We start from the raw sequence: 25,258 nt of genomic DNA on the forward strand, positions 1-25,258 counted from the left end.
CGGAATCCGCACCGAGCGGTCAGGGCACACAGCACCGACTTCCTGGAGCTTCCCTCCCTGGGAAACGAGACGAACCCCCATATTCCAGGTGTGGTCCGGGCTGGGAGAAGCAGGCGGCCAGGTGGGGGGTGAGCGCAGCTCGGGGGCGACCCCTCCCGCACACGGGGTCAGAGCCCTCGACAGCATCAGGACCAGCGGGAAGGCCGGTGCACCTGCCACCACCGACAGGGGGACGCCGCGGGGGGGCCAGGCCAGAGCTTTGGCTTCTCCCCAGGGGAGAGGGAACTGAAGCCGCGGGAGGGCCTGCAGCCGAGGGCCACCAGGATGTACGCGGCCGTGGAGGCGCCGGTGCCCCCCTGCGCCGACCGCCAACAGAGGCCAGGCCAGGCAGGCTCCGGCCACCATCCAGGCAGCAGGTGACGGGGAGTCGGAAGAGCAGACCCCGGGGCCGAGACAAGCACTCGGGCGAGGCCCAGCCAGGAGACCCCCCCACCACCTGGGGAGACGAACTACGCGGCGGGACAGCCAGTGGCCCAAACGACCCTGAGAGCCAGCAGCGCGCCGGGGCGGGGGCCACGGGCTTTGGTGCCAAGAAGAGGAGGTGCGCGGGCGGCGAGGGGCTCGGACGCCGGACGCAGACAAGCACTAAGCGCAGGGACCGTCCTTGTCCGGGGCTGCCCAGCGAGTGTGGACAGAGGAAGAACAGGCTGGAGGAGCAGGGCCTGGAGCGGGGCGGCGAGGCCACCCGCTGGGAACCCCATAAACAGGACGCAGGGAAGGCAAGCTCCACCCAGGGCCTGGCCCAGAAGCCGCGGGCCCGACGGCGCAGGACGGTGAAGAGCAGTCGGCGTGACGCGTCCCTGCACAGCCCCGGACAGGCGCCCTGGGGCTTCTCCGCGCTGCACAAGATCAGGGGGTCCACAAGAGCATCTCCCCTGCCACCCCGGCCAGCGGAGGCCAGTGGAGGCCAGCGGCGGCCAGCGTCCGCATCCACACAAGCTCGCTCGGTGGGAGGAGGCACAGCGATGCCGGCTCCCCATGCTGGCCATGTCTGGGAAGCCCCGGTCCCATCCCCGTGTCAGCCCGCGTGCTCCCTTCCAGGCCAACTCAGGGTGGCAGAGGAGCTTGGGGGGCTCGCACCTGGCTCCGCAGCCCCCCTGCGAAGCCCCGTGGGCCCCGTGCTCCCCGCAGGCTCAGCTCCCGGCCGTGGCCGCACCACTAGGGCTGCAGGGAGCCTCGCGGCTACTGTCCCCCACGCAGCCTGGGAGCTCCTAGTGAAGACACGGTCCTGAGGTGCCCCCACCTAACCCTGTGCACAGAGGACGACATGGGCCAACCCGATCTGGGCGTCCCCCGTGGAGCCCTGGGCCGTCCAGCGGTCTCCCAGCCGCCCGCAGCACCAGGACGACCTGCACATGACTCCTTCCCCGCAAGGGCGCTTCCGAGGACCTTCCAGGCGGAACGAAGGTCGGGAAGGGGGTGGGAAAGAGCCAGGGGCTGGACCATCCGCTAACTGGTGGAGTCCGAGTCGAGACCCCGAGGCCAGATGGCCCCCCTGGTGCCCGAGCCCACGGTGCCTTCCCCTGGGATCAACGGGCACAGACGGGATCTGAAAAACATCACCTAAAGGGTCTGATTCAACTCTGCTGCTTTACTGTAAGTCAGGACGGTGAGCCCGAGCTGCTGGGGGCTCGGTCCCTAGAAGGAGCACCTGGAATTGGGACAGACGACCGCGAAGGCCTCTCCGCCCGCCGCGTAGCCCCAGGAGCCTAAGGGGGGGACCCCGAGCCGGAGGCAAGGCGTGGGCTAGGCCTGGGGGCCCCGTGGCTACAGCGACACCCGAGGCTGCCTGCCGTCCACGGGGCGGCCTCCCAGCCGGCGGAGCTTCCTACGGGGTCTGCGCTCCGTCCTCCGCAGCCGCTTCTGCTCGGAGTAAAACCGGAAATCCTCGCTAACCCGGGGTATTTCGGTTTCTGCTGAGCCTGCTTGTCCTCTCATCAGATGCAGTTGGAGCGGAAATGAGGAGAGAAAACGTGTGTGTGTCTCTGCACAGTTTCCTCCAGGATTCCAGAGGTGGCCTGGGGCGGGCTGAGCACCCGCGCCCTTCCCCAGCCCCTCTGCCTTCAGATGGAAACGGGCCAAGAGAGCGTGGGGGGGCACAGGTGGGAGCACAGGAGCCACTGGGTCTGGAGGTCCCGCCCAACAGAGGGCCCCAGGCGTCATCCCGGGGACATCGGAGACGTTCTTGCCCCCAGGGCCGCACCCCTCCGTCCTCCCCCAAAGAGGAGAAGTAGGAAAAGGCCAGCCGCAGACCCTTAGGTAACAAGGGGTCCCTCCGTCCTGCCCACCCCTCCAGGCCCAGGGTCTTGACGGGAACCAGTGGGCCCGGCCGCGGCCCCTGGCCCCTGCAGGTACTGCTGGAGGAAGCTCTGCTGCATGGGGTGTGCGGGGGGCGTGCGGGGGGCGCGCAGGAGCAGAGCGGCAGGCCGCGGCTGGGGGCAGCGTGCCCTCTGGGTGGGTCCCCAGCGCAGCTCAGTCCAGGTACTGGCTCCTGCCCAAGTGGGGCGTCTCGGTGAACTGTATGGCAGGGCCTGCCATCCTCTCCTCGAAAACAATGACCTGGGGGGACAGGGCTGGTGTGTCACAGCAGCAGGGCTCGGTCCTGGAGCCAGAGGAGGCTGCCGCGGGGGAAGGGACGGGACCCCGGGTCATCAGCACAGAGGGGGCACCCGGAGAGGTTTCCAGCCCTAACCAGCCTACACGGACCATGACCGGGGATTTCCCCGGGAAGCTGCGATAGGGGGGAGGCCCAGGGCAGGGAAGGAGCTGCAGGTGCGCCCACCTGGTTGATGCCTTGGTCCAACCAGGCACCTGGGAGGTACAGGGTCTCCTGGGGTCCAATGTTCCAGTAGCGTCCAAGGTTCTGGCCGTTGATGAAGACGACCCCCTTCTCCCAGCCCTTTAAGCAGAGTGGGAAAGGGGTTAGTTGGGGTTAGAAAACAACCGGACACATAGTCCCGGGCAGACAGACACATGCCACGTGCTCTTCTCCCGGTTTCCGTGTGAACAGAGATTTCAGCAGCCGTGAGGCGAACACGCTGGGCGCCCAAGCTCAGACCTGGGCCCTGGCGAGCACCAGCAGGTGGCTCCTCTGCCTTGAGTCCGCCCCCCACCCCGGGGCCCCTCAGAGAGGGCAACACAGGGCCTCCGGGGCCACCAGCAGGGGCGGGTGCAGGCCGGGCTCAGAGCGCTCCGAAGCAGGACGAGAACCCAGCGGGGAGGGGTCCACAAACCTCCAGCTTCATGAAGGTGTCGAAGGGGGAAAGGGAGATGGACAGGGCACCCAGGAAGAAAGCCGGGAACGTGGGTGCTTCTGGGATAGGGCTCCACTTGTCGACGCTGAACCTATGAGCAGAATGAGAGGCCAGAAGGAAAGGTCGGCACGTTCTCAGGGTGGGGCCCCGTCCCGAATGTCGTTACAAGGGTGTTGCCCGTTCCCACCGGTTCCGAGGAGGGGTGGGAGTCCTTGGGCAGGTCGCCCGGAGCCCGGGGTCCGCCCACCGCGCCTGGGAGGCCTTGGGGCCTTGCTGGCGCTCGCTGCTCGTCACCCATGGGTTCACACACTTGGTGGGGTGGGAACCCACCTCTGAAAGAAGCTCTTTCTCATATCCAAGCTGTAGATCCTGAATTTTTTCAGGGGAGCATCATTGAGATAGATGTTTCCAATCAAACCTGTGGGAAGGGAGCACGGAAACTGGAATGAGGCTGCAGCTGGGGGCGCAGCTGACCCAGAGGAGGGCCTGCACATCCATGCGGTTTCTGCAAAGTTCCGGTGAGGATTCCTCCAAGGTCCATATGGCACGAAACCCCCGGAGATCCGCAAGGAGAAACAGATGGGTGAGAGCAGGATTTGCCAGGACCTCCCTAGGACCTGCAGGAAGAATGCGGGAGGGCAGCGGGTCACACTGTCCCAGCTGACCAGGGCCCCTCGCCGCTCTCTGCGGGAAGCTCCCTTTGGCAAGAAGACCTCCCAACACAAAACAAGGCCCGAGGGCAGATAATCGAGGGTGCGGCAGTGCTCACTTAGCTCAAGGGCCCGACTGCACAGGCCTAATACCGCACCCACGTGACCTAGGATCACAGCTACAGCGTTTATGTATTTCCACCGTGAAGATGTGGCAATGGGACGTGGGCACCCACGGGCCCGTGTGCGAGGATGCACACACACGTGCACACAGATGGACGAACGCCCTGGGAAGGGGCCAGCGGCGCTGGTCCTGGAGCAACAACCGTGCAGCTCGTGACCATGGGGCTGCTGACCTGCCAGAGACGGAGTCTCAACAGGCCGAGGGCTGCAAACAGCTTTCATGGAACTTGCAGACCCGGAAATTACAGTACAGGTGTGTGCGTGTGTGTGTGTTGGGGGGGGGTGTCTCAGACATAAACATGGAACGTTCCACAGGGTAAGTACTCCACACTGAGAGCCCGCGCATGTCTGGAGCCTGGGACGCGGACTGGGAACAGGGCTGGCCAGGCGATCCCTTCCTGCCCGCAGGAGGGCGAAGAAGGGAAGATGGGCCCAAGGCCGGGCTCCTTAGGGGAGCAGGCCAGGTCCAGAGAGGAACACTGGCGGTTCTGTGAGGGAAAAGGAGGCCCGGACGGTGCTAGGAGCTACCATGAGGCCTACGTGGAGGGAGAGGCCCAAACCCCAGGAACTCAGAAGCCCCCAGTGGGGCCACGGCGCTTCCCAGGCCAGAAAGGAAGGGAGGCACGGGTCCTCTATGACAACGGCAGGCATCCAGGAGAGAAGGGAGGTCGCCCGCATCCCCTACCACAGCAGGATTTGTCTGGATTCTTAAAACCTACATGGAACTGCCTACATTTCGATAGATAAAAAGGGAGAGTTCAATTCAAGCAGAGAAGGTTCAGGAGGCCAGGAAAACAGCGGAATACTCCTAGGAGAGCACGCCATCAAGGGCATGTCGTTCACTGTGTGTACGCCCCCCGGCCCCCGAGATCACCGCTGGGCTTCCATGTGCATCCAGGAAACAAAGTCTGGGGCACCTGGCTGGCTCCTGGTTTCAGCTCATGTCACGGTCTCAGGGTTGTGAGATCCAGCCTGGCGTGGGGCCTGTGCCCAGTGCTGTGTGCTTGAGATTCTCTCCCTCTTTCTCCATCCCTCCCCTACTTGCAACCGTACATGCGCTCTCTCTCCCTCAAATAAATAGTAACTATAAAAGAGAAAAAAGGAAAGAAAAATCCAGTGTGGAGACCCAAGAAGGCAGGGGTCCCATGCCATGCTTGGCTTTCTGGGAGCCCCTTCCTCCAGCCTCACCGCCCCAGCCCAGCTCCCGCAGACAGTCCCCTGCTGAAGCAGAGTGCAACCCAGGAAGATCTGGAGAGACTGGCTCAATGTTCTCTGTGCTCACCGTGGACGTGTGGACAGCATGTCCGAGAAAGAGGTCAGACCCCAAGTGGGCCTTTCAGAAAGGCCCCCTTCCACCTCCCTCCAAGGGGCCTCCACAACCCACTGCCCTACAGTGAGCCTCTGGAACCCACCTCCCTCCACCAGGCCTCCATGACCCGCCTCCCTTCACGGGTGTCTACAACCCAGTTCCCTCCAATGGGCCACCATGACCCACCGCACTCAGGCTCCACGGCCAGGTCGTACTGGTATGGAGGAGACACAGCCTGGCACAGACGAGCACCAGAAGCTGACGACTCCTGGCACACGCCATGACCCACCTTTGCGCTGGTCATCAATGTTGTCCCCATAGTTGACTCGCCCGCGATTCTCCACCAAGATCCTCAGCCTGGTGTAACCCTGCCAGGAACACAGTGGCCCGGGATCACCACCTGATTACCCAGCCACAAGGTCCCAGCTGCACCTCAAGAGTTTCTTGTGGAATCCCAGTTCTTTCCTGGTCATCATTAGCAATAGTCTGCCCCTCTTTCCATCAGCAGCTCCGTGGTGAAGGAGCCTCGTGTCTTCCAGGTCTTTCTCCTTTCCTCCCACCAAACCTGCTCAGGAAGCAGCTGGTGCAGCTCCCCAGGGTAACACACCTGGACCAAGGGAATAACGATCTTCTTCCTTTCATAGTCCAAGAATCCTACAGACACTGTGTTCACAAACACCTGCCAAATTAGCAGACAGAGAGCATCCATGGATGAGTGGGAGGGAGGCACAAGGGGGCTCTCTGCCAAGCAAAGGAAGGGGTAACGTTCTGTGTGTACAGTGGATACGGGGTTAGCCGAGAAGAGACAGAAAATGAATGTCCTTGACTATAGTGAGAAGGACAACAGAGCTGAGGTGATGGGCCCTTTCTACTCACTGGCAACAGCCAGATATGTGAGCACTGAGGAAAGAGAGTCAGACGTGTATGGAAGAGCTTCCAGACTACAAGGTCACAGGAAATAAGACGCCCCAAGATCAGGGCAGAGGTCCCTGACATAGAAATTTTTAAAAATACTAGAACAGATCAACAAAACTAGGAGCTTGTTCTCTGAAAGATTCACAAGATCAATAAATCCCTGGCCAGACCTACGAAAAAGAAAAGAGAAAGGGTGCAAATAAAATCAAGAATGAAAGAGGAGGGATCACAACCAACACCAAAGACACAGAAACAATTGTCAGAGAATATCACGAGCAACTATATGCCAACAAATTAGGGAATGTGGAAGAAATGGCTGCATCCCTGGAAACATATAAGCTACCTAAACTGAAACAGGAAGAAATAGAAAACCTGAACAGACCCATAACCAGCAAGGAAAGGTAAGCCGTCGTCAAAAGTCTCCCAACAAACAAGAGAAGTCCAAGGTCGGACAGCTTTCCCGCTAAATTCTACCAAATATTTATTTATTTATTTATTTATTTATTTATTTATTTATTTATGATCGTCACAGAGAGAGAGAGAGAGAGAGAGGCAGAGACACAGGCAGAGGGAGAAGCGGCTCCATGCAGGCAGCCCGACGTGGGACTCGATCCCAGCTCTCCAGGATCGCGCTGCCCTGGGCCAAAGGCAAGCACCAAACCACTGCGCCACCCAGGGATCCCAATTCTACCAAGCATTTAAAGAAGAATTAACATCTATTCTTCTTAAACTTTTCAAAAATAGAAATGGAGGGAAAGCCTCTAAACTCATTCTATGAGGCCAATATGACCTTTATCCCAAAACCAGACAGAGACCCCACCAAAAAGGAGAATTACAGGCCAGCCAATATCCCTGCTGAACACAGATGCAAAACCTTTCAACAAGATACTAGCCGACAGGATCCATCCAGTCCATTAAGAGGATTATTCACCACGGCCAAGTGGGATTTATACCTAGGCTTCAGGGATAGTTCAACATCCACAAATCGATCAGCAGGATACATCACATTAATAAAAGAAAGGATGAGAACTATATAATCTTCTCAATTGATGCAGAAAAAACATTTGACAAAGTGCAGCATCGTTTCTTGAATAAAACTCTCCGAGTGTAGGGAGAGAGGGAACATTCCTCAATATCATAAAAGCCGTCTACAAAAAAGCCCACAGTGAATACCTTTCTCAATAGGGAACAACTGAGAGCCCTTACGCTAAGGTCAGGAACACAACAGGGATGTCCACTCCCACCCCTGTTGCTCAACATAGTACTGGAAGTCCTAGCCTCCGCAGTCAGACGACAAAAAGGAATAAAAAACATTCAGATTGGCAAAGTCGTACTTTCACTCTTCACAGGTGACATGCTGTATGTGGAAAACCCGAAAGACTCCACCCCAAGATTACTAGGACTCCTACAGCAATTCAGCAAAGTGACAGGATACAAAACCATGCCCAGAAATCAGTTGCGTTTCTATACACTAACAATGGGACTGAAGAAAGAAATCAAGGAAATGATCCCATTTACAACTGCACCCAAAACCATAAGACACCTAGGAATAAGCCCAACCAAGAGGTAAGAGATCTGCACTCTGAAGACTACAGAACAGTTCTGAAAGAAACAGAGGAAGACACAAAGAACTGGAAAAAACATTCCATGCCCATGGGTTGGTTGGAAGATCAGACATTGTTCAAATATCTATGCTACCCAGAGCAGTATGATCCCGATCAAAACACCATCAACATTTTTCACAACCTGCAAAAAATAATCCTAAAATTTGTGTGGAACCAGAAAACACACCAAATAGCCAGAGAAATGTCAAAAAACAAAAACAAAAACAGAGCCGGGGGCATCACATGCCAGATTTCAGGTTGTACTACAAAGCTGTGGTCATCAAGACAGTGTGGTACTGGCACAAAAACAGACACATAGATCAGTGGAACAGAATAGAGAACCCAGAAGTGGACCCTCAACTCTGTGGTCAACTAATATTCAACAAAGCAGGAAAGACTATCCACTGGACAAAGGACGGTCTCTTCAATAACTGGTGCTGGGGAAATTGGACATCCACATGCAGAAGAATGAAACTAGACCACTCTCTTGCACCATACACAAAGACAAACTCAAAATGGGTGAAAGATCTAAATATGAGACGAATCCCTCAGAATCCTAGAGGAGAACACAGGCAACACCCTTTTTGAACTTGGCCACAGCAACTTCTTGCAAGATCCATCCATGAAGGCAAGGGAAACAAAAGCAAAAATGAACTCTTGGGACCTTATCAGGATAAAAAGCTTCTGCACAGCAAAGGAAACAGTCAACAAAACTCAAAGACAACCTACAGATGGGAGAAGATATTTGCAAATGACCTATCAGATAAAGAGCTAGTAGCCAAGTTCTATAAGGAACTTATTCAACTCACCAGCAAAGAAACAAACAATCCAATCATGAAATGGGCAAAAGACATGAAGAGAAATCTCACAGAGGAAGACGTAGACACGGCCAACACGCACATGAGAAAATGCTCCGCATCACTGGCCATCAGGGAAATACAAATCAAAACCACAATGAGATACCACCTCACACCAGTGAGAATGGGGCAAATTAACAAGGCAGGAAACCACAAATGTTGGAGAGGATGTGGAAAAATGGGAACCCTCCTGCACTGTTGGTGGGAATGTGAACTGGTGCAGCCACTCTGGAAAACTGTGTGGAGGTTCCTCAAACAGTTAAAAATAGACCTGCCCTACGACCCAGCAATTGCACTGCTGGGGATTTACCCCAAAGATACAGATGCAGTGAAACGCCAGGACACCTGCTCCCCGATGTTTATAGCAGCAATGGCCACAATAGCCACACTGTGGAAGGAGCCTCAGTGTCCATCGACAGATGATAGATAGAGCAGCTGTGGTCTCTGTATACGTGGAATATTACTCAAGTCATAAAAAAATGACATCTTGCCATTTGCAGTGACACGGATGGAACTGGAGGGTCTGATGCTGAGTGAAATACGTCCGCCGGAATAAGACAAATACCGTATGATCTCACTCATATGTGGAATTTAAGAAACAAAACATGAACAGAAGGGGAAGGAAGGAAAAATAAAGTAAGACGCAGGGAGGGAGACGAACCATCAGAGACGAGCGCAGGAAACAGAGTGGGGAGGCGGGGGGGGGGCGCATGAGGTGACCGGTGGCGGGCACTCTGGGGGGCCCGTGACGTCAGGAGCACTGGGTGTGGTATGCAAGCCCTGAGTAACCCAACTCTACCTCTGAAATTGTGTTAATTAAATCAATTTCAGATAAAACACTTACGAGAGAGAGAAACTGCCCCTACCTGGCCCCGGTCACGCACAAGACCACTGAGGACGCCCGACGAGGCGATGGTGGTCTCGTACAGCGTGTACCCAAAGGACTGCCCGTTCCCGTCGTTCACTGGCAGGTTCTCCATGTTGACCGGCTTCTCGGAACTGACGGGCTGTGCGGGGGGCAGTGGAGGGAGGCGAGGCTGGGGGCGGGGGTGCCGGGCCCTGAAGCAGGCCCTCTGACCTCCTCTAGCTCCCCTCCTTTACGCAAACGCGGGTGGCGGGCGGCCAGCGTGCTCGGAGATCGGATGGGAACTTCTCGGCGGCTCAGCCCTGTGGCCGTCGGGGCTCAGGGAGGGCGACGGAAGGAGGCCCAGCGATGGACCGGCGTGCAGCCCGCCGCCCCCACCCTGCCTGCACCGCCTGGGGGGCCCCTGGCCTCAGGGCTGCGGCCCACGCACAGGCCTCCCACCCTGTGCCCGTCCACCAGGCCCGAGAGACCCCCCTGCGCTCCGGTTCCCTTCCAGTCCCACTGGTCCCTCGCACCTCGCGCTCTGGCACAGGCCTGCTCCTGGCTCCAAGGCCGCAGACGGGACCTCGAGGCTGCCTCGCCGGCTTCTCCTCCCCCCACAGCCCCGCCCCACGGCACCCACCTCCTCCATGTGCTGCAGGGCGTCCCACAGGGACAGGTACAGATTCGGTCTCACAGGCTCATAGGCGATCTTGGGGAGGAGGCTGGGTTGGGGAGGAAGAGGGACACCTGCAACACACACAGAGCCACCCCTCGGGGACCCGGTCGCGCCCCAGCTCCCGTCCACCCCGCGGGCTCCTTTACCCCCGAGGCCGGAGAGAAGCCTCCCTGAGGGTGCCTGGCGCCTGGAGGAAGGCCGGCGGGAGGCGGGGTGCCGGGGGTGACCTCGGGGGTCGGGACGTAAACCGTGATGAGGACAGCGTCCCAGACTCGCCTGCCAGCGTCTAGGGATGGCCCTGCTCGCAGGTGGCCAGACTGGGACGGCCTTGCTCACAGGGGGCCGGGCTGGGACGGGGCAGGGCGAGGAACCCCGCGGGGCGGGCCAAGGCAAGGGCCCCGCTGGCAGTGAGGCAGCGGCGATCGGGCACCTGAGAGGGAGCCAAAGAAGTCCCGGAGCTTGAAGTACTTGGCGGTGTAGTCCCCGGCCTCGGTCAGCACCGCGTCGTAGTCTGCGGGACCGGGCGCCGTCAAGCCGTGGAATGGCAGCCAGACCCTGGGGCGCGCTGTGGGGTCCCCTCCCAGCACCGGGGAGGTGGCCGGTGGGGGCACAGCAGCCCTGGCACCTTGGGACACCACCATCTGGCACCACCCTGACTCCCCATGGCTCGCCTACCTTCGGGGACACCCGACCTACAGGGCCCAGGGGCTGCATCCTGAGGACGGGCTGACCCGGCCTGCTGTGCTCCCCTCTTCCCGCGCCCCCCATGGGCTCACAGCACGCCCGCGAGCTGCACCCCCTCCTGCCCTGGGGTCTACAAGCGACGGTCCAGGCAAAACCACCCCTTCCCCAGGCACTCCAGGGCCCCACGCATGAAGGGGGCCAGACGCGGGTCCCACAGACTCTGCACACAAACGTGGGGTGTCCGGGCCGGGTCGTGCTGGGGACACTTGCCGTAGCTGGTGACGTCAGATTTATACTCGTGGAAGTGCATGGCTCCGTTGATGAAGCCGAAGTTGGTTCCCCCGTGGAACATGTAGAGGTTGATGGAGGAGCCGGCGTCCAGGATGGCGGACACGGTCTTCAGAACCTCTGCAGGCGAGGGGACGAGCCGATCGCGACCTGGGGCGCCACCATCAGCTCCAGCTCTGCCTGCACACCCACTGGAGGCGCGATGGCGCAGGGGAGGGGCTCGGAGACCAGGCCCCGCCCCGCCTCCGGCAGAGCCCCGGCAAAGACAGCAGGGCGGTGGCGCGGGAGAAACACCAGCATCGGCACCAACGCACGTGCACCCCGCACCCAGCTCGCGGCTGGCGACCGCCGACTCAGTGCCGCTGGGCCCGCGACGCTCCCCCCCGGAGCGGTAGGCGCCGCTGCTGTCTTCCCGGGCCACGGAGCGTGACCTACATGCCAGGTGAACCGACGTGGCCTCCCCTGGGAAGCAGCCGGGCCTGCAAAACCCGGCATCCGAGCAGGTTCCCCGCCAACGTGCTCCACGAATGGAGACCACGGGAAGCAACCTGCACGTCGGTCACCGGGAGGACGCCTGATCAACCGTGGGTTCATCGTCAGCGCACAGGGCCCTGCTCCTCCGTCCGCAGCCTGCGCCCCGGCGACGGCCAGGCCACCAGCAGGTAATGGAGAGTGGCTACCACCACGAGGGTCCCTGCGAGCGCATGCAGGGCTGGGCCACGTGGGCCTGGCTGCACCTCTGCGGGAGCACCTGCTCTTCCTTATGACCTTGCGCAGCCCCTCCATCCAGACATGGCACAGGCCACCGTGCCAGCTGTCCAGGCCACCTGCGGGTCTCCCACTGGCAGGAGGCTACTGGTTGTTCGGTCTAGGGGCCATCAAAGCACACAGCAGACCTCCAGCGGGTGGGCACTCAGCACGCCTCTCCCCCGGCCGCCCACAAGTGGCCCGCGTGTGCTCCCTTGGGGCTTTGGGACGTTCACCTCCTCTTCCCACCTTCTTGGCACTTGCTGGATGTTTGCGGCCACCGTGCGTCACTTACGTGATCACAGAAACACAGTAAAGCGCCGCACAGGGTCCTGCCACCCACTGGAGACGTGGAGACATGAAGACGGGGGCTCTGCAGCAGCACCACCCAAGCACGACACAGGTCCCCCCAGAGCCCGGCCCCCACCACGCGGCGACAGCGGCTACTGGGTCGCCAGGAACTGACTCCCGCCACACATCAGCATGCGCGCTGGGCGTGGGGACCGCAGAGCACTCACCAGAGGAATCCAGGATGTTGTGTGGGCCTCCCCATGAGTCAAACCACCCCGTCCAGTACTCCATCACCATCCTGGGCTGAACCCTCTGGGCACCACAAAATGAGAGGTTAGCTGGCCGAGAGAGGCAGAGGGGGGTCCTTCCTCCGGGAAACCCAGCCTGTCTCTCCTCCTGTCTCTCCTCCCTGGCCTCAAGCTCTGGGCCGCGCAGACCCGAGAGTGAGCGCGGGTGTCGGCTGCAAGCACCTGCACCAGCTTCCCCTCCACCTGCAGCCTCCGCACGGAGCTGGGGACTGAGGTTGACGCAAGGGCCCGACGCCCTAACCTGGCTCTAGAGTCGCCTCTAGAGACGGAACCCAGATGTGCGTCAGGGCTCCCATGCGCTCCGCGACTGCTGTCCCCAGGCTCAGCCTCCCAGGTCAGGCCAAGCTTTGCTCATCCTCTCCCCAGGAAGGAGAATTCTCCGTCAGGATCACTCCGTTCCTGACGGGCTCCCCGTGGACGCAGGCGGCTCCGCAGCCGCTTCCCCACAGTGGGAGGGTCGCAGGGTCACAGGGCTGGGGGGCCGGCCCCTCCTGGACGGCTAGCTTAAGACCGACAGCCCTGCTTGGGGAGACCAGGGAGCTGCCAGCACAGCTGCTCACGGCCCACCCGCACCTGCAAGCCCGGCTGCGCCTCAGCTGGGGTGTCTTGGAGCCAAAGCAGAGCACCGACCTGGGCCAGTAGCCCCAGGGGCGCAGGGGTCCCCCCACCCCAACGGGGGGGCCACACCACACGTGCAGTAGCCAGGGACCAGGGCCAGGGGGCGCACTCGTGACCCACTGGGCAGCAGACACCAGCCACACCGGGAGCAAGGCTGTTGGGGATTGTCCTTTTTCTAGCAGGACCGGCAGCTGGGATCCTCAGAGCCGTGGGCCCCCAGGAAGGGGAGGGGGAGGCGGCCGCGGGCCAGCACCACACCATTAGGCCACCAGGGGACACGCAGTCTAAGCGCCACGTGCCAGCGGCCTCCAGGGCCACGGGGCTCCCCGTGCCAGGGGAGCCAGGGCCAAGGCACTGGGGCCAGCCACGGCCCGGGCCCTGCCCTGCATGCCTCTGCCAGCTGCGGACCTGCTGGGCGTCCACTGCTCCAGCAAACTGGCCCCGCACCTGGACAACGGCACCCACCATAGCCAGCTCGCCCGGTCACCAGGGAACTCGCACGGATGCTTCCAGCACATGGTGCCTCGCACTGGAAGTGCCCGAGGACACCACGCTGCTCACCCTCCCTCATGGGGCGAGCACCCAAGGGCGCAGGGGGTGCTGCTGGACAGAAGGGCGCCCGTCAGCGGCAGGACCCTGGGCACACGTGGGTGGGGGCCCCAGCCAAGGAGTCCACAGCAAGCCTGGCTTTCCTGGGGGCTTTCCAAGCTGACGTCACCTGGCCCTCACCAACCTCCGAGGGGGTCCTGTCACCGTCCCCACTCCGCGAGAGGAGGAAGGGAAGCGCGGCAGCCGCACGGCCCCCAGGGGCAGATAGCCTGCAGCACCGGCACCTGCCTCGACGGCGCTCAGGGAACCCCACCTGGCTGCGGGGTGCTCGCAGGGACCCCTACCCCTATCTCTCCCCGGTCGGCCTAACACTGGTCCCTCCCACACATGCAGGTGCCCCCGTGCTTGGGGTGTCACACTCCTGCGGGGACTTCCTGTCCACGCGCCTGCAGATGCGACATCTGCTCTGGGGCACCAACAGCTGACCAGCCGGGATGGGGGCCACGGACGCTGCCAGAGTCGCTCGGGAGGCCCGGGCGGCGACACCTGCACCCGACAGGCACTGACGGTCGGGCATCCACCGCCCCCCAGTGAGACACGGGGAGACCTGGGTCAGCTCCTCGGGCCTCGGGCGCTGCCCCTGCCGTGATCCCATCTGCCCCGGGGGACGGGCCCCGAGCCCGAGAGCTCGACAGGACCAGGCTCTGGCTGCAGGTTCCCGTCCACCTGGAGGATGGAACTTAGACTCGGAGAGCCCCCTCCTCCGAGAAGCCGGCCGGGGCTTCTCATCTCGCTGATGATGATCCTTCTAGGCCCGGGGGCGGGGGGTGGCTTAGGGTCAGACACAGTGCAGGACAGGACAGCATTTCTCCTCTCAATCCCAAAACGAGCACAGCTGGGCTCACGGGGACCAACAGTTCTGGTCCAGAGCCTCAGGAACACAAGCCCGGGCCTCGGGGGGCGGAGACCACACCCAGGCCTCCGTCTACACGGCAACACCTGAGCCGCGGCCTGCCTGAGGCGGGGCGGCCGCAGGAGCACAGGGCTGAGCGCCGCAGGGCCCCCTCCCTGGCTCAGCGCCCCGGGCTCCCCGCACCCGCGCACCCCCGCCACGGCCCCTCAGGGCTCCAGCGCCTCCCACGCCCTCACGGGGCAGCCGCCGCCGGACTCACCTGGACACTTACGAGAAAGTTGGTCAGTAGCTGCAGCTCGTGCTGGGACTGCAGGTTGATGGTGGCCAGCGCTGCGGACGAAGCGGGCACCGGATCAGAGCCCCGGGGGCGCTCGGGCAACCAGAGGCACAGAAGCCCGAGGCGTTGCCCACCTCCCACGAGGGTTTAGATCCTCGGGTGTCAGGAGACTCCCCGCGATCCTCTCCCCCCGCGGAGCTCACAGACAGCCGCTCGCTGGGCGCGCCCTTGACCGACATCGTTCTTGTACCCAGAGCGCAGCTTCTGCTCCTTCTAGAAGCCCGGCCCGAGCCCCGCCTCTCACTGCAGGCGTCTGTGCCAGGCAACCCTCTAAGTGAAGACTCCCCTTTCGTTTCTTAAATGAGGGCTAACTTTCTATCCCGTTCCATAATGCGTCCATCTTTTCATCTAAAATTGTATTTTAGGGATCCCTGGGTGGCTCAGCGGTGGAGCATCTGCCTTGGGCCCAGGGCGTGACCCTGGGGTCCTGGGATCGAGTCCCGCATCGGGCTCCCCGCAGGGAGCCTGCTTCTCCCTCTGCCTGTGTCTCTACCTCTCTCTCCGTCTCTTTCATGAATAAACAAAATCTTTTAAAAAAAATAAAATTATATTTTAAACAGCATCAGTGAGAGTGACACCCAAAAAGGACATGCTACATTTGGCCTACAGTCGTGGACCCTTCGGGCCACCACGGCTGCAGAGCTGGTCTGAGGCTCCTTGCCCGCCTGTCGTCTGCTTGGACAGCGAGCCTCCTGAGCACCAGGCTTGGCGTGAACTCCAGCAGGCCTGGGACGCCTGAGCCACACTGAGCCACCCTGATACCCCGAAACGCTCCCGTTGTACATGAGCTGCTGGTCACCAGTGATGACAAGCCATAGCTCACACTCCGGGAGGTGAGGTGACCTGCCTCAAGGTCATACGAGTGGTGAGCGACAGACGAGGGCTGCAACCCCCGCACCGAGTGACACGGACCCTCTGTCCTGCGAGGTCACCATCGAGCTGCTGGAGAAGACCCTGCACCCAGACGCCCTCCCCCAAGGGAGGAACCTTGCAGACAGGAGGCCCGTCTGAAACTCAGCAGGAGAAACCCAGAAGTGAACAGATCAGCAAGGCCAGCGACATGCCGCCTGGCCCTAGCCTTCCTGGCCCCTTGCTCACAGGAACAGAAGGGTGCAAGGGTGGAAGGCCACAAGAGCAAGACTGAGGGGACACAAGGCGGAGAGGAAGCTTCAAGAAAACCTCGGGGGGCTGGAAACAGCAGGGGGTCAGTGAACAGCCCAGGAGGCTGCAGGAAGTCCACCGGCCTCCCACCCCTGCCTCAGTCCTCGTCGCCCGTCCCAGGATACGTCCGTCCCTGCCTCACACACTCAGGCCCTTTCCCACCGGTGCCCTACTCCAGGGGACCACATGCTCTGAGAAGCTGAGCCTGGGGGTCTCCAGGCCCAGAGGGATTGCAGCGCAGCGGCGTGTGGAGGGAGGGGCCTGACACGGGTCAGGAGGGTCAGGAGGGTCGGGAGGCTGTCTCAGCCCGAGCACTGCCCGAGCCCCTGCCCGCTCCCGACCTCATGCGGCCGTTCAGAGCCTCCTCTTTACTCTGCTCAGTCGGGAGGCCAGAGGTGGAGAAGATCCTCTCACGTGGAAGACTGAGCAGGACTGCTAGGTATTACAGAGAAGAAAAAGAAGGTAAAATATCCTCAGAGGAAAGACAGAGCCCATCTAAAAAGTGTGCCATGAGGAAAGAAACACGTTCCGGGAAACAAGAGGAGGACTATGAGAGAGACGTCGAGGAAGTCGGCCAGAACGTGGAACTAAGGGCAAAGATAAGTGAAAAAAAGATGTTAGACAATCAACATGAGAATCCAATCGACAAAAAACAGGAGCGACCAAAGGTCAGAAAGAAGAGGGAAAAGCACATCAAACACTGCACTGACCCATGTCCTACTGACAACGACCACGACTATCTCAATTCAGATGGCCCACGGAAGTGCCCCAAAAGGGAAAACATCTCACACCAAAGAACGTCATTGTGAAACACCTGAATACCAAGGATAAAGGGAAAACCCTTTAATATTCTAGAGGTGGGAAGAGAAAGAAAAACACAGCGAAAACACGTAAGAGGATCAGGAAGCCAGATGTCCTGGTCCCTCAGCAGCAACGGCAGGTATGGGACTCGGGGTGCAGTCAGGGGAGGGGAGAGGCCTCCCCAGGGTGAGGCCCTGGGGTCTTGGGGCCCTGGACGGGGGTGCAGCCTCAGCAGAGGGTGGGTCAGGGTCGGGCCCTGAGGTCTTGGGCCCGGATCACACGGACTCTGCCAGGTACAGGACTGGAACGCAGGTAGGGCAGGAGCCTGGGGATCTTGGATACTGGGTTAGGAAGGGGAGGGGACGCCAACAGCCACCGCCACCTTGTGCGTCCACTAGGTGGTGTCCACCCAAATGTCAGGAAATAATAAAACAGAAAAGGGAGAGAAAGGAGACTCAAAAGGAAAGTGAAATAGTACAATTACACTGAAAGCGAGTCACTGTAAATCATGCCGGAAAAATCGCTCCCCTCGCCCCTGCTCCTCGCAGCCCCCGCCCCCGGCCCCGCCCCCACCAGCCGGAATCACGCAGGGGCTCCGCGGCCGCGGGAGAGCCCGCCCGGTCCTGGCTGGGGAGGCGGCGGCGCGGTGTCGGGCATCTCGTCTACACCTGCGAGCGCCTTAATCACATTAATGGAAAGAGCCCTTCCAACAGCAGGCGGCGCTCCGGGGGGCGGGGAGCGGAGAGGGCGGGGGGAGCGGAGCGGGCGCTGGGCTGTGCCGCTGCGGCCACCTGGGCACCAGCCTGCGGACGGCCCGGCCCCGGCGCCCAGGGATGCGCCCGGAGGCCCCGGAACAGCCGCAAGGAGACGCCGCCACCGCGTGGAAGCGGCGGGAACGGCGGCTGCTCCCTGAACTCCGTCTGGGTAAGGGCCTCCTCCTGCCCCAGCCCAGGTCTCCCCCAGTGGCCCGCAGGCGCCGGGCGGCCGGAGGACAGGCCCGCTGGTGCAGCCTGATGGAGGCGAGGCGCGGGGGGGGGGGGCCGCGGGCAGCAGGAGGCCCCCAGCACCGCCGTCCCCGCGGAGCTCGGCTAAGAGCACCCACCCCCCGGGATGTTAGAAGGGCTGGGTGAGCGCCCCGCGGAGCTGCCTTGCGGGTGGGTGCCCAGAGGCGGCCTCCCGGGGGTCGTGGAGCAGCAGGGAAGCTGGGGGTGCCCAGCAGGTGTCAGGAACAGGAGAAGGAGGGAGGGGAGCGGACTCCCAGCAGGGTCACAGGTCAGAGGGGGCCCTTGGGGGCCTTTCTCACAACCTGCGCTCCACTCTGAAGGCAGCAGCCGGGCCTGGAGTTGCGGGAAGCCCGGAATCCATCCAGGGGACGTGGCACCTGCTGCCACGTTAAGAAAAAGCGGTCTGGGAGTCACGAGTGGGAAAAGGTGGGGTCCGGACAGCGCAGAGAATGATGCTAACAGCTGACGGGGTCAAAATTACTTGATGGGGATAAATGTGAAGATAAAGCTAAAGAACGATTTTCTGCGTGTCAGGCATCTAGAAGGAGAGGCCTGAGAGCGCCCACAGCGCTTAGTGTCTGGGCAACTGGGGGAAATGCAGTTGCAATTTACTGAGGAAAAAAAAGACCCAAAGTGGGCTCAGGCTCTGGGAGGGAGAGAGGCTCAGTTGCCCTCGGGTTCGGCGGAGGCCGGCAGCCTTCGGGCACGTGCCAGCAGGCAGATGCCCAGGTGAGGCTGCAGCCCCGCACGGCCGCTCACGGAGACGAGCACCGCACACTCATGGACACACATGTCGGAGCTAAAGGCACCAGCAGGACACCCCCAGGAGAGGAGGAAAATTCACTCCGAGGAGGAAGAAGGAAAGAACTTAAACATCAAAACTCAGGAGCAGGGAAATAAGTGACCAGCAGGAGAGACCAGGTGGGAGCAGCCTGTCAGAGAAAATCCAGGAACCTCGAGAGGAAAACCTTTCAAGGGCAAGACATGGGTGGTCGCTGACAATCAGAGGCGACAGGGACAAGCATTTACACTTGTGACAGGGCGGTCACTGGGCACCTGGAGAAGAGCAGAGGGAGTGGGAGGGTGGTGAGAGCCCTCGGAGGAGAGATGGAGAGAAGAGCCCGGGAGCCAGCGAGCAGGGAGGGGGAAGCACAGCAGCCTCTGCGTAGGCCACAGGGTGGAGCGATCTGCCTTGGAGGAGGAGGCCTGGTTCACGGCAGATGCATGATCCCCTGGAGCGAGAGTCCGTGACCCAGCACGGGGCTGCAGTGGCTGCGGGGCCTGCGGGAGAAGGGGCCTGGGGCACAGGGTGGAGCGGGGCCAGCGCCTGTAGGCAGCCAGGTGTGAGGCCGAGTCCGGGAAACAGACACTGCTGGAGGGAGCGCCCCCCGCCCCCCAGGTCTGCTGCTGGAGGGAGCACCCGCTGCCTGGCCAGCTGCCACCACGACACGGCCCCCGGGCAGTGGCCAGAACCTCCACGAATTGGGCCAGGTTTGGGCACGCCACCCTCACGGGCCCCCTAATGCTGCATCTGCTCGTCCCTCTCTGCAGACATCCAGAGGCCTTCTAGGGTGACCAACTCGCCAGTCCTGAGCAGTGGTTGGTCCTGAATGAGCGTTTGCCAGAGGTGGGGGCCTCAGATCCCCCGAGCCTCAGGCCCAGAGCTGCAGGCCCGATGCCATGAGGGCAGCTCAGACCTGAGGGAAACCCCCCGCAGCCCGGCCACACGGGGAAGCGTGCAGAGTGAGACCAGGCTGTCCCCCACCACCTCCAACCCAACGCCCCCCCCCCCCCCCACAGCCCAGGCAAGCACCTCCATCCAGGACGCCCTTTTGCAGGCCGTCCTTGTTGTCTGAAGTCAAGAGCAATTCCACTATACCTCGGTCCTCCAAGGCCTGTTGGGGAAAAGAACACAAGTCGATCTGTCAGTCCCCAAGTCCCCAGCGCTGGGAAGGTGGCAGCTAGGAGACCCAGAGGGAACAGTTTGAATTAAAGCATTTACTTCTCTGCAGAAAGTGGACAGAAACGTAGCCTCTGTGCCCACCATGTCCAACAAAGCTGTCGGCTGAGGTGCAGCGGGGTGGGGGCGGGGCTGTCAGACTCGGGCCTCCCCTGGCTGCCTTAGAGCTGGGGCGCTGCTCCCCTGGCCTACTCGGAGGCTGGCTTGCAGGGGGCTCCACAGGCGGGTCAGCCCTCCCGCCCCTGCCTGGAGAGGAGAACCTACAGGCTGGAGCGCGGGAGCTCGGTCTGCCTGTGTGCAGGGACTGCAGTAACTTCCAGATGGAAAATGAATCTGCCGGGATCCCTGGGTGGCGCAGCGGTTTGGCGCCTGCCTTTGGCCCAGGGTGCGACCCTGGAGACCCGGGATCGAATCCCACATCAGGCTCCCGGTGCATGGAGCCTGCTTCTCCCTCTGCCTATGTCTCTGCCTATCTCTCTCTCTCTCTCTCTGTGACTATCATAAATAAATAAAAATTAAAAAAAAAAAAAAGGAAAATGAATCTGCCTGGGACAGCAGGATGCTGACCTCACGGGCCAAAGCTCCCGCCACTTTAATTAGGTGGATTCCCTGAGGCCACTTAACATTTCCTCAACCCCCACCGCAGTCCTGCTTTCCGAGTCCTCTAAAACCACTGCCAATGATCTATCCAAGTCTTATTTATGGACTACTTACTACATGTCTACAACAGTCCTGAGCCAAGTGACCTCACACACATGCACAATCCGGAGAAGCAAACTCTCCCATTAGTCCCACTTCAAAGAAGAATAAATGGAGGTTTAGAAAAATTAAGGCATTCGCTCAAGGCCTGGGCTACAAAGGGACAGAAACCAGGTCTAAGCTTAGGCCTGTTCTTTGACACTTCAAAGAACAGGCCTAGCCCTGCCCTTCCCTGACCTGCCACACATTAAATTAGAGGTGCTCAAACTCACCCACACGTTGGAATCAGATGTCTGAGGACCACCCCAGAGATTCTTATTTAGTTGGTATGGTCTATGGCCTGGGCATAGGGATTTTTAAAGTGAGTGTTCAGGGCAGCCCGGGTGGCTCAGCGGTTTAGCGCCGCCTTCAGCCCAGGGCCTGATCCTAGAGACCCGAGATCGAGTCCCACATCGGGCTCCCTGCATGGGGCCTGCTTCTCCCTCTGCCTGTGTCTCTGCCTCTCTTTCTCTCTCTCTCTCTCTCTCTCTGTGTCTCTTATGAATAAATAAATAAAATATTAAAAAAATAAAGTGAGTGTTCAGATGAAGCTGGGAATCCTTGCTTTAGATGCCAAAATGAGAGCAGCTTCTATAGACACTTTACTAATCATCACACTCAGTGAAGCCCGTCCCTTTATTCTCAGCCACTGCGACACCATGTGTGTACTGCAACCCCCAATTAGACTCAATCGGTAAAAGGTAAATAACTGACAACCCTACTGAAATAAAAGTACAGTAGACCATCACAGCACATCATGGTTCACACTGTATCCAGAGGAGGGAATGTAAGGAAATAAACCAAGCTGACTCTTACCTTCTTGATGTAAGGCATATAGGCGGGGTCTTTGTTATAGGAACCATATTCATTCTCCACCTGCACAGCAATGATGGGGCCTCCATGCTTGTACTGGAATGAGATAAGCAAAAGCAGAGTTTGTAGTGGAAACTGTACTAATTTCACCACACTTACCACAAATTACCAGCAAAATAATCCACTTGAAAGCATAAATGTCTCAGAAGATGTGATTACATAATTGAGAATGCTGTCAGTAAGACACAGAGTACGTAGGGAGCTCCGGGTCCTTGTTCCTCTAAGGAAACATCAAATGAACAATTACAGACGGACTCAGATGACTTTATTGGCGCTCTGGAAACCAGTTAAATGTTTAAGTAAGTCAACAAAAACACATGTTTAAAATGATGAGAAATTCCATAGTGTTTTTGGCTCACCCTTGCCCCACTCCCTCCCTGGCTTAGCATGCCGTAGTCACAAAAAAGTAACCCAATTCCCAGTTCCCTCCCTCAAGACAGAAGGAGCAAAATGGAACTTGTTTCCAACCTTCTGGCTGTCTGTGGACTGCCCAATAAACCAGTTTCTGTCTCATCCAACTTGGAGCTCAGACAGGAAATGCATAGCTTGGACCTCAGGTTGGAGGCTACATATGGCAATAAAGGTCACAACATGTGAAAATTTCAGAGGGTCTAGAGGCCCATGTATGCCGAGGTGCACGGGGTCATAGGCAGAAAAATATGATAGACATTGAAGGCCAAAAAGAAGCTGGAGACTCTTCAGGAAATTAAGACATGTAAAAGCAGCCAGGAAAAATCAGGAGGAAAAAAAAAGGCAACACCCACACAGGACAGACTAGACATATGCCCAGAAAACATCTGAGAAGATCTAAAGCCATCACCCCACGCTGATCTTCATGCTTAGGAGCCCACCAAATAGTGAAGGTGTTCCCCACCAGTTTGCAAAGACTGCAGGGGCTGACTGTTGTTTCCAATGTCCAATTTTCAACAACAAAAGCAAACACACGGCAAAAAAACAGAGTAACACAGTTCATTCAAAAGGATAAAGTAAATCTCTAGAAACTCTCTCTAAAGAAACACACACTGGATTTACTAGACAAAGATTTTAAAACAACTGCCATAAATATGCTCAAAGAGCTAAAGAAAACATGAATAAATCGGGAAGAGGCCATATCAGTAAAGTGAAAATATCAATAAAGAGAAAGTATAAAAAATTATACAAGATTTCTGGAACTGAAAAATATAATATCTGAATAGAAAAAATCACCACAGAAGTTCAACAACGGACTTCACAGGAAGAAGAAATAATGGGCTAACTTAAAGACAAATCATTTTAAATTATTCAGTCTACAGAAAAGTGGACAGAATTTAAGGGACTTACACAACATCAGCAAGCAGACAAATGTACTTATTGCAGAAATTCCAAAAGAAGAAAGAAAGGGGTAGAGAGATTATTTGGAAGAATTAATGGCTGGAAACCTTTCAAATCTGAGGAGACATGGATATACAAATCCAAGAATCTTCGGTGAACTCCAAGTAGCATTAACCAAGAGACCAAACCAAGCCACATTACAATCAATCTGTCAGAGCCAAAGACATAAAGAGAGTCTTGACAGCAACAAGGGAAAAACAATTTGACATGTAGGAACAATCCTCAAAAGACTATCCATGGATATCTCACCAGAAATCTTGCAGGGTAGTGAGTGACAGAAGGATGATACATGCAAAGTGATGAAGGGGAAAAAAAAACTATCAAGCAAGAATTCTATATCTAGCATCACTATCCTTCAAAAAACAAGGGAAAATTAAGATATTCTCAGACAAATGAAAGTGGAGGGAGTTTGATACCACTAGACTTGACTTATGAGAAATGCTACACAGAGTCCCTCAAGTTGAAATGAAAAGATGCTTGACAGGGACTTGAAGCCATAGGAAACTACTAAGTTCTCCAGTAAAGGCAAATGTCAAAAAGAATGAAATCTTGGCCATTTGCAATGACGTGGAGGGAACTAGAGGATATTATGGGAGGCACAGGAAGTTAGTCAGAGAAAGACAAATACCATATGTTTCAGCCATATGTGGAATCTAAGAAACAAATGAGTATAGAGGAAGGGAAAGAAAAATTAAAAAGGTGAAAATTAAGAGGAAGGCAAACCATAAGATATACTGAACTCTAGGAAACAAACAGGCTTGCTGGAGGGGAGGTGGGTGGAGGGAGAGATAATTGGGTAATGGGATTGAGGAGGGCTCTTGATGTAATGAGTGTTATATGCAACTTCTGAATCACTGAATTCTACCTCTGAAACTAACAAAAAAAAAAAAAGAAAAACATAAAAACCAGTATTGTTCTAATTCTAGTTTATAAATCTTTTTTATAAGATTTAAAAGACAAATGCATAAAGATAATTACTAATGTATATTAATGAGTATACAATAAAGATGTATATATACTATATACGTATATACTATATACATATATACTATATATATAATTATGTATACAATATATAAAGATGTAAAGATTGTATATATAGATTGTATATATACAATATATAAAGATGTCACTTCTGACATCAATAATGTACAGGGAGGTGGAGCTGTAAAGGAGTAGTTTTTGTGTGTGGCACCAATATAAAAATAGAACGTCATCACTTTAGGACAGTATTTGTAATCTCCATGGTTACCACAATGAAAATACCTATAGAATATACACAAAAAGAAATGAAAAAAAAAGGAATTAAAACTTGTCACTATGGAGCCTGCTTCTCCCTTTCTCCCTCTGCCTGTGTCTCTGCCTCTCTCTCTCTCTCTCTATCATAAATAATAAAAAAATAAAAAATAAAAAAAATCTTGTCACTATAAAAAAAAAATAACTGAATACAAAGGAAAGTAGTAATGGAGGAGATAGGGAGAAAAAAAGCTACAAAACATACCAAAAACTAGTAAGAAAATGACCAAAGTAAATGCTTCCCTATCAGTAATTCCTTTAAATGTAAATGGATTAAACTTTCTAATGAAAAAACCTAGATTTGGAGTTGAACAAGACTATAGACCCAATGAACATAACAAATGCACATAGAACACCCCATCCAACAACATAATACACATTTTCCTCAAATATATACACATGGAACATTCTCCAGGACAGATCATGTTAGGCCATGACACAAGTATTATAAGATTGAAATCATACAAAGTATCTCTTCCAATCATCCAATCACAAAAGAATGAAACTAGAAGCCAAAAACTGAAAGAACACTGAAAACTTCACATTTCAAATTCCAGAAACACTTGGAAATTAAACAACACACTCTTAAAAACCACCAACGATCCAAAGAAGAAATAACAGGGAAATCAGGAAATATCTTGAGACAAAGGAAAATAAAAATTCAACATAAACTTATGGGATGCAACAAAAGCAGTGCTAAGAGGAAAATTTATAGCCGTAAACACATTAAAAAGGAATAAAGGTGGTATGTCAACACCTAACTTTTCACCTTAGAGAACTAGGAAAAAGAAACAAACTCAAAGGTAGCAGAAGGAAGGAAATAATAAAGATTAGAACAGAGGCAAAAAAAATAGATAATGAAAAAAATAAAGAAAAATCAACAAAACTAAGAGTTAGGTCTTTGATTAACAAAAGATTAACAAAAAATATTAACAAATCTTTTTGTTAAAAGATTAACAAAACT

At 56.8% G+C, this 25,258-nt stretch overlaps 1 protein-coding gene across 3 annotated transcripts in view; it reads right to left on the reverse strand.

The window, feature by feature from the left end:
* Nucleotides 1–1,636: 1,636 nt before the first annotated feature.
* Nucleotides 1,637–25,258, reverse strand: part of LOC112671024 (beta-galactosidase-1-like protein 2) — a 39,528-nt gene continuing 15,906 nt past the window's right edge. For all 3 annotated transcript variants that reach the window (XM_025464830.3, XM_035715745.2, XM_025464834.3), the window contains exons 6-19: nt 21,571–21,663; nt 19,870–19,951; nt 15,013–15,083; nt 12,593–12,677; nt 11,310–11,447; nt 10,786–10,866; nt 10,320–10,426; nt 9,699–9,839; nt 6,064–6,135; nt 5,746–5,824; nt 3,645–3,732; nt 3,294–3,405; nt 2,843–2,959; nt 1,637–2,619 (exon numbers count right to left, since the gene is read on the reverse strand). In XM_025464830.3, coding sequence (XP_025320615.1) covers nt 2,533–2,619; nt 2,843–2,959; nt 3,294–3,405; nt 3,645–3,732; nt 5,746–5,824; nt 6,064–6,135; nt 9,699–9,839; nt 10,320–10,426; nt 10,786–10,866; nt 11,310–11,447; nt 12,593–12,677; nt 15,013–15,083; nt 19,870–19,951; nt 21,571–21,663 — 1,353 coding nt within the window. In that variant the 3' untranslated portion in view covers nt 1,637–2,532. The remainder of the gene's footprint in view (nt 2,620–2,842; nt 2,960–3,293; nt 3,406–3,644; nt 3,733–5,745; nt 5,825–6,063; nt 6,136–9,698; nt 9,840–10,319; nt 10,427–10,785; nt 10,867–11,309; nt 11,448–12,592; nt 12,678–15,012; nt 15,084–19,869; nt 19,952–21,570; nt 21,664–25,258) is intronic.

Source organism: Canis lupus, chromosome 5 (genome assembly GCF_003254725.2).
Source record: "Canis lupus dingo isolate Sandy chromosome 5, ASM325472v2, whole genome shotgun sequence".
In the NCBI taxonomy this organism is placed as follows: domain Eukaryota; kingdom Metazoa; phylum Chordata; class Mammalia; order Carnivora; family Canidae; genus Canis; species Canis lupus.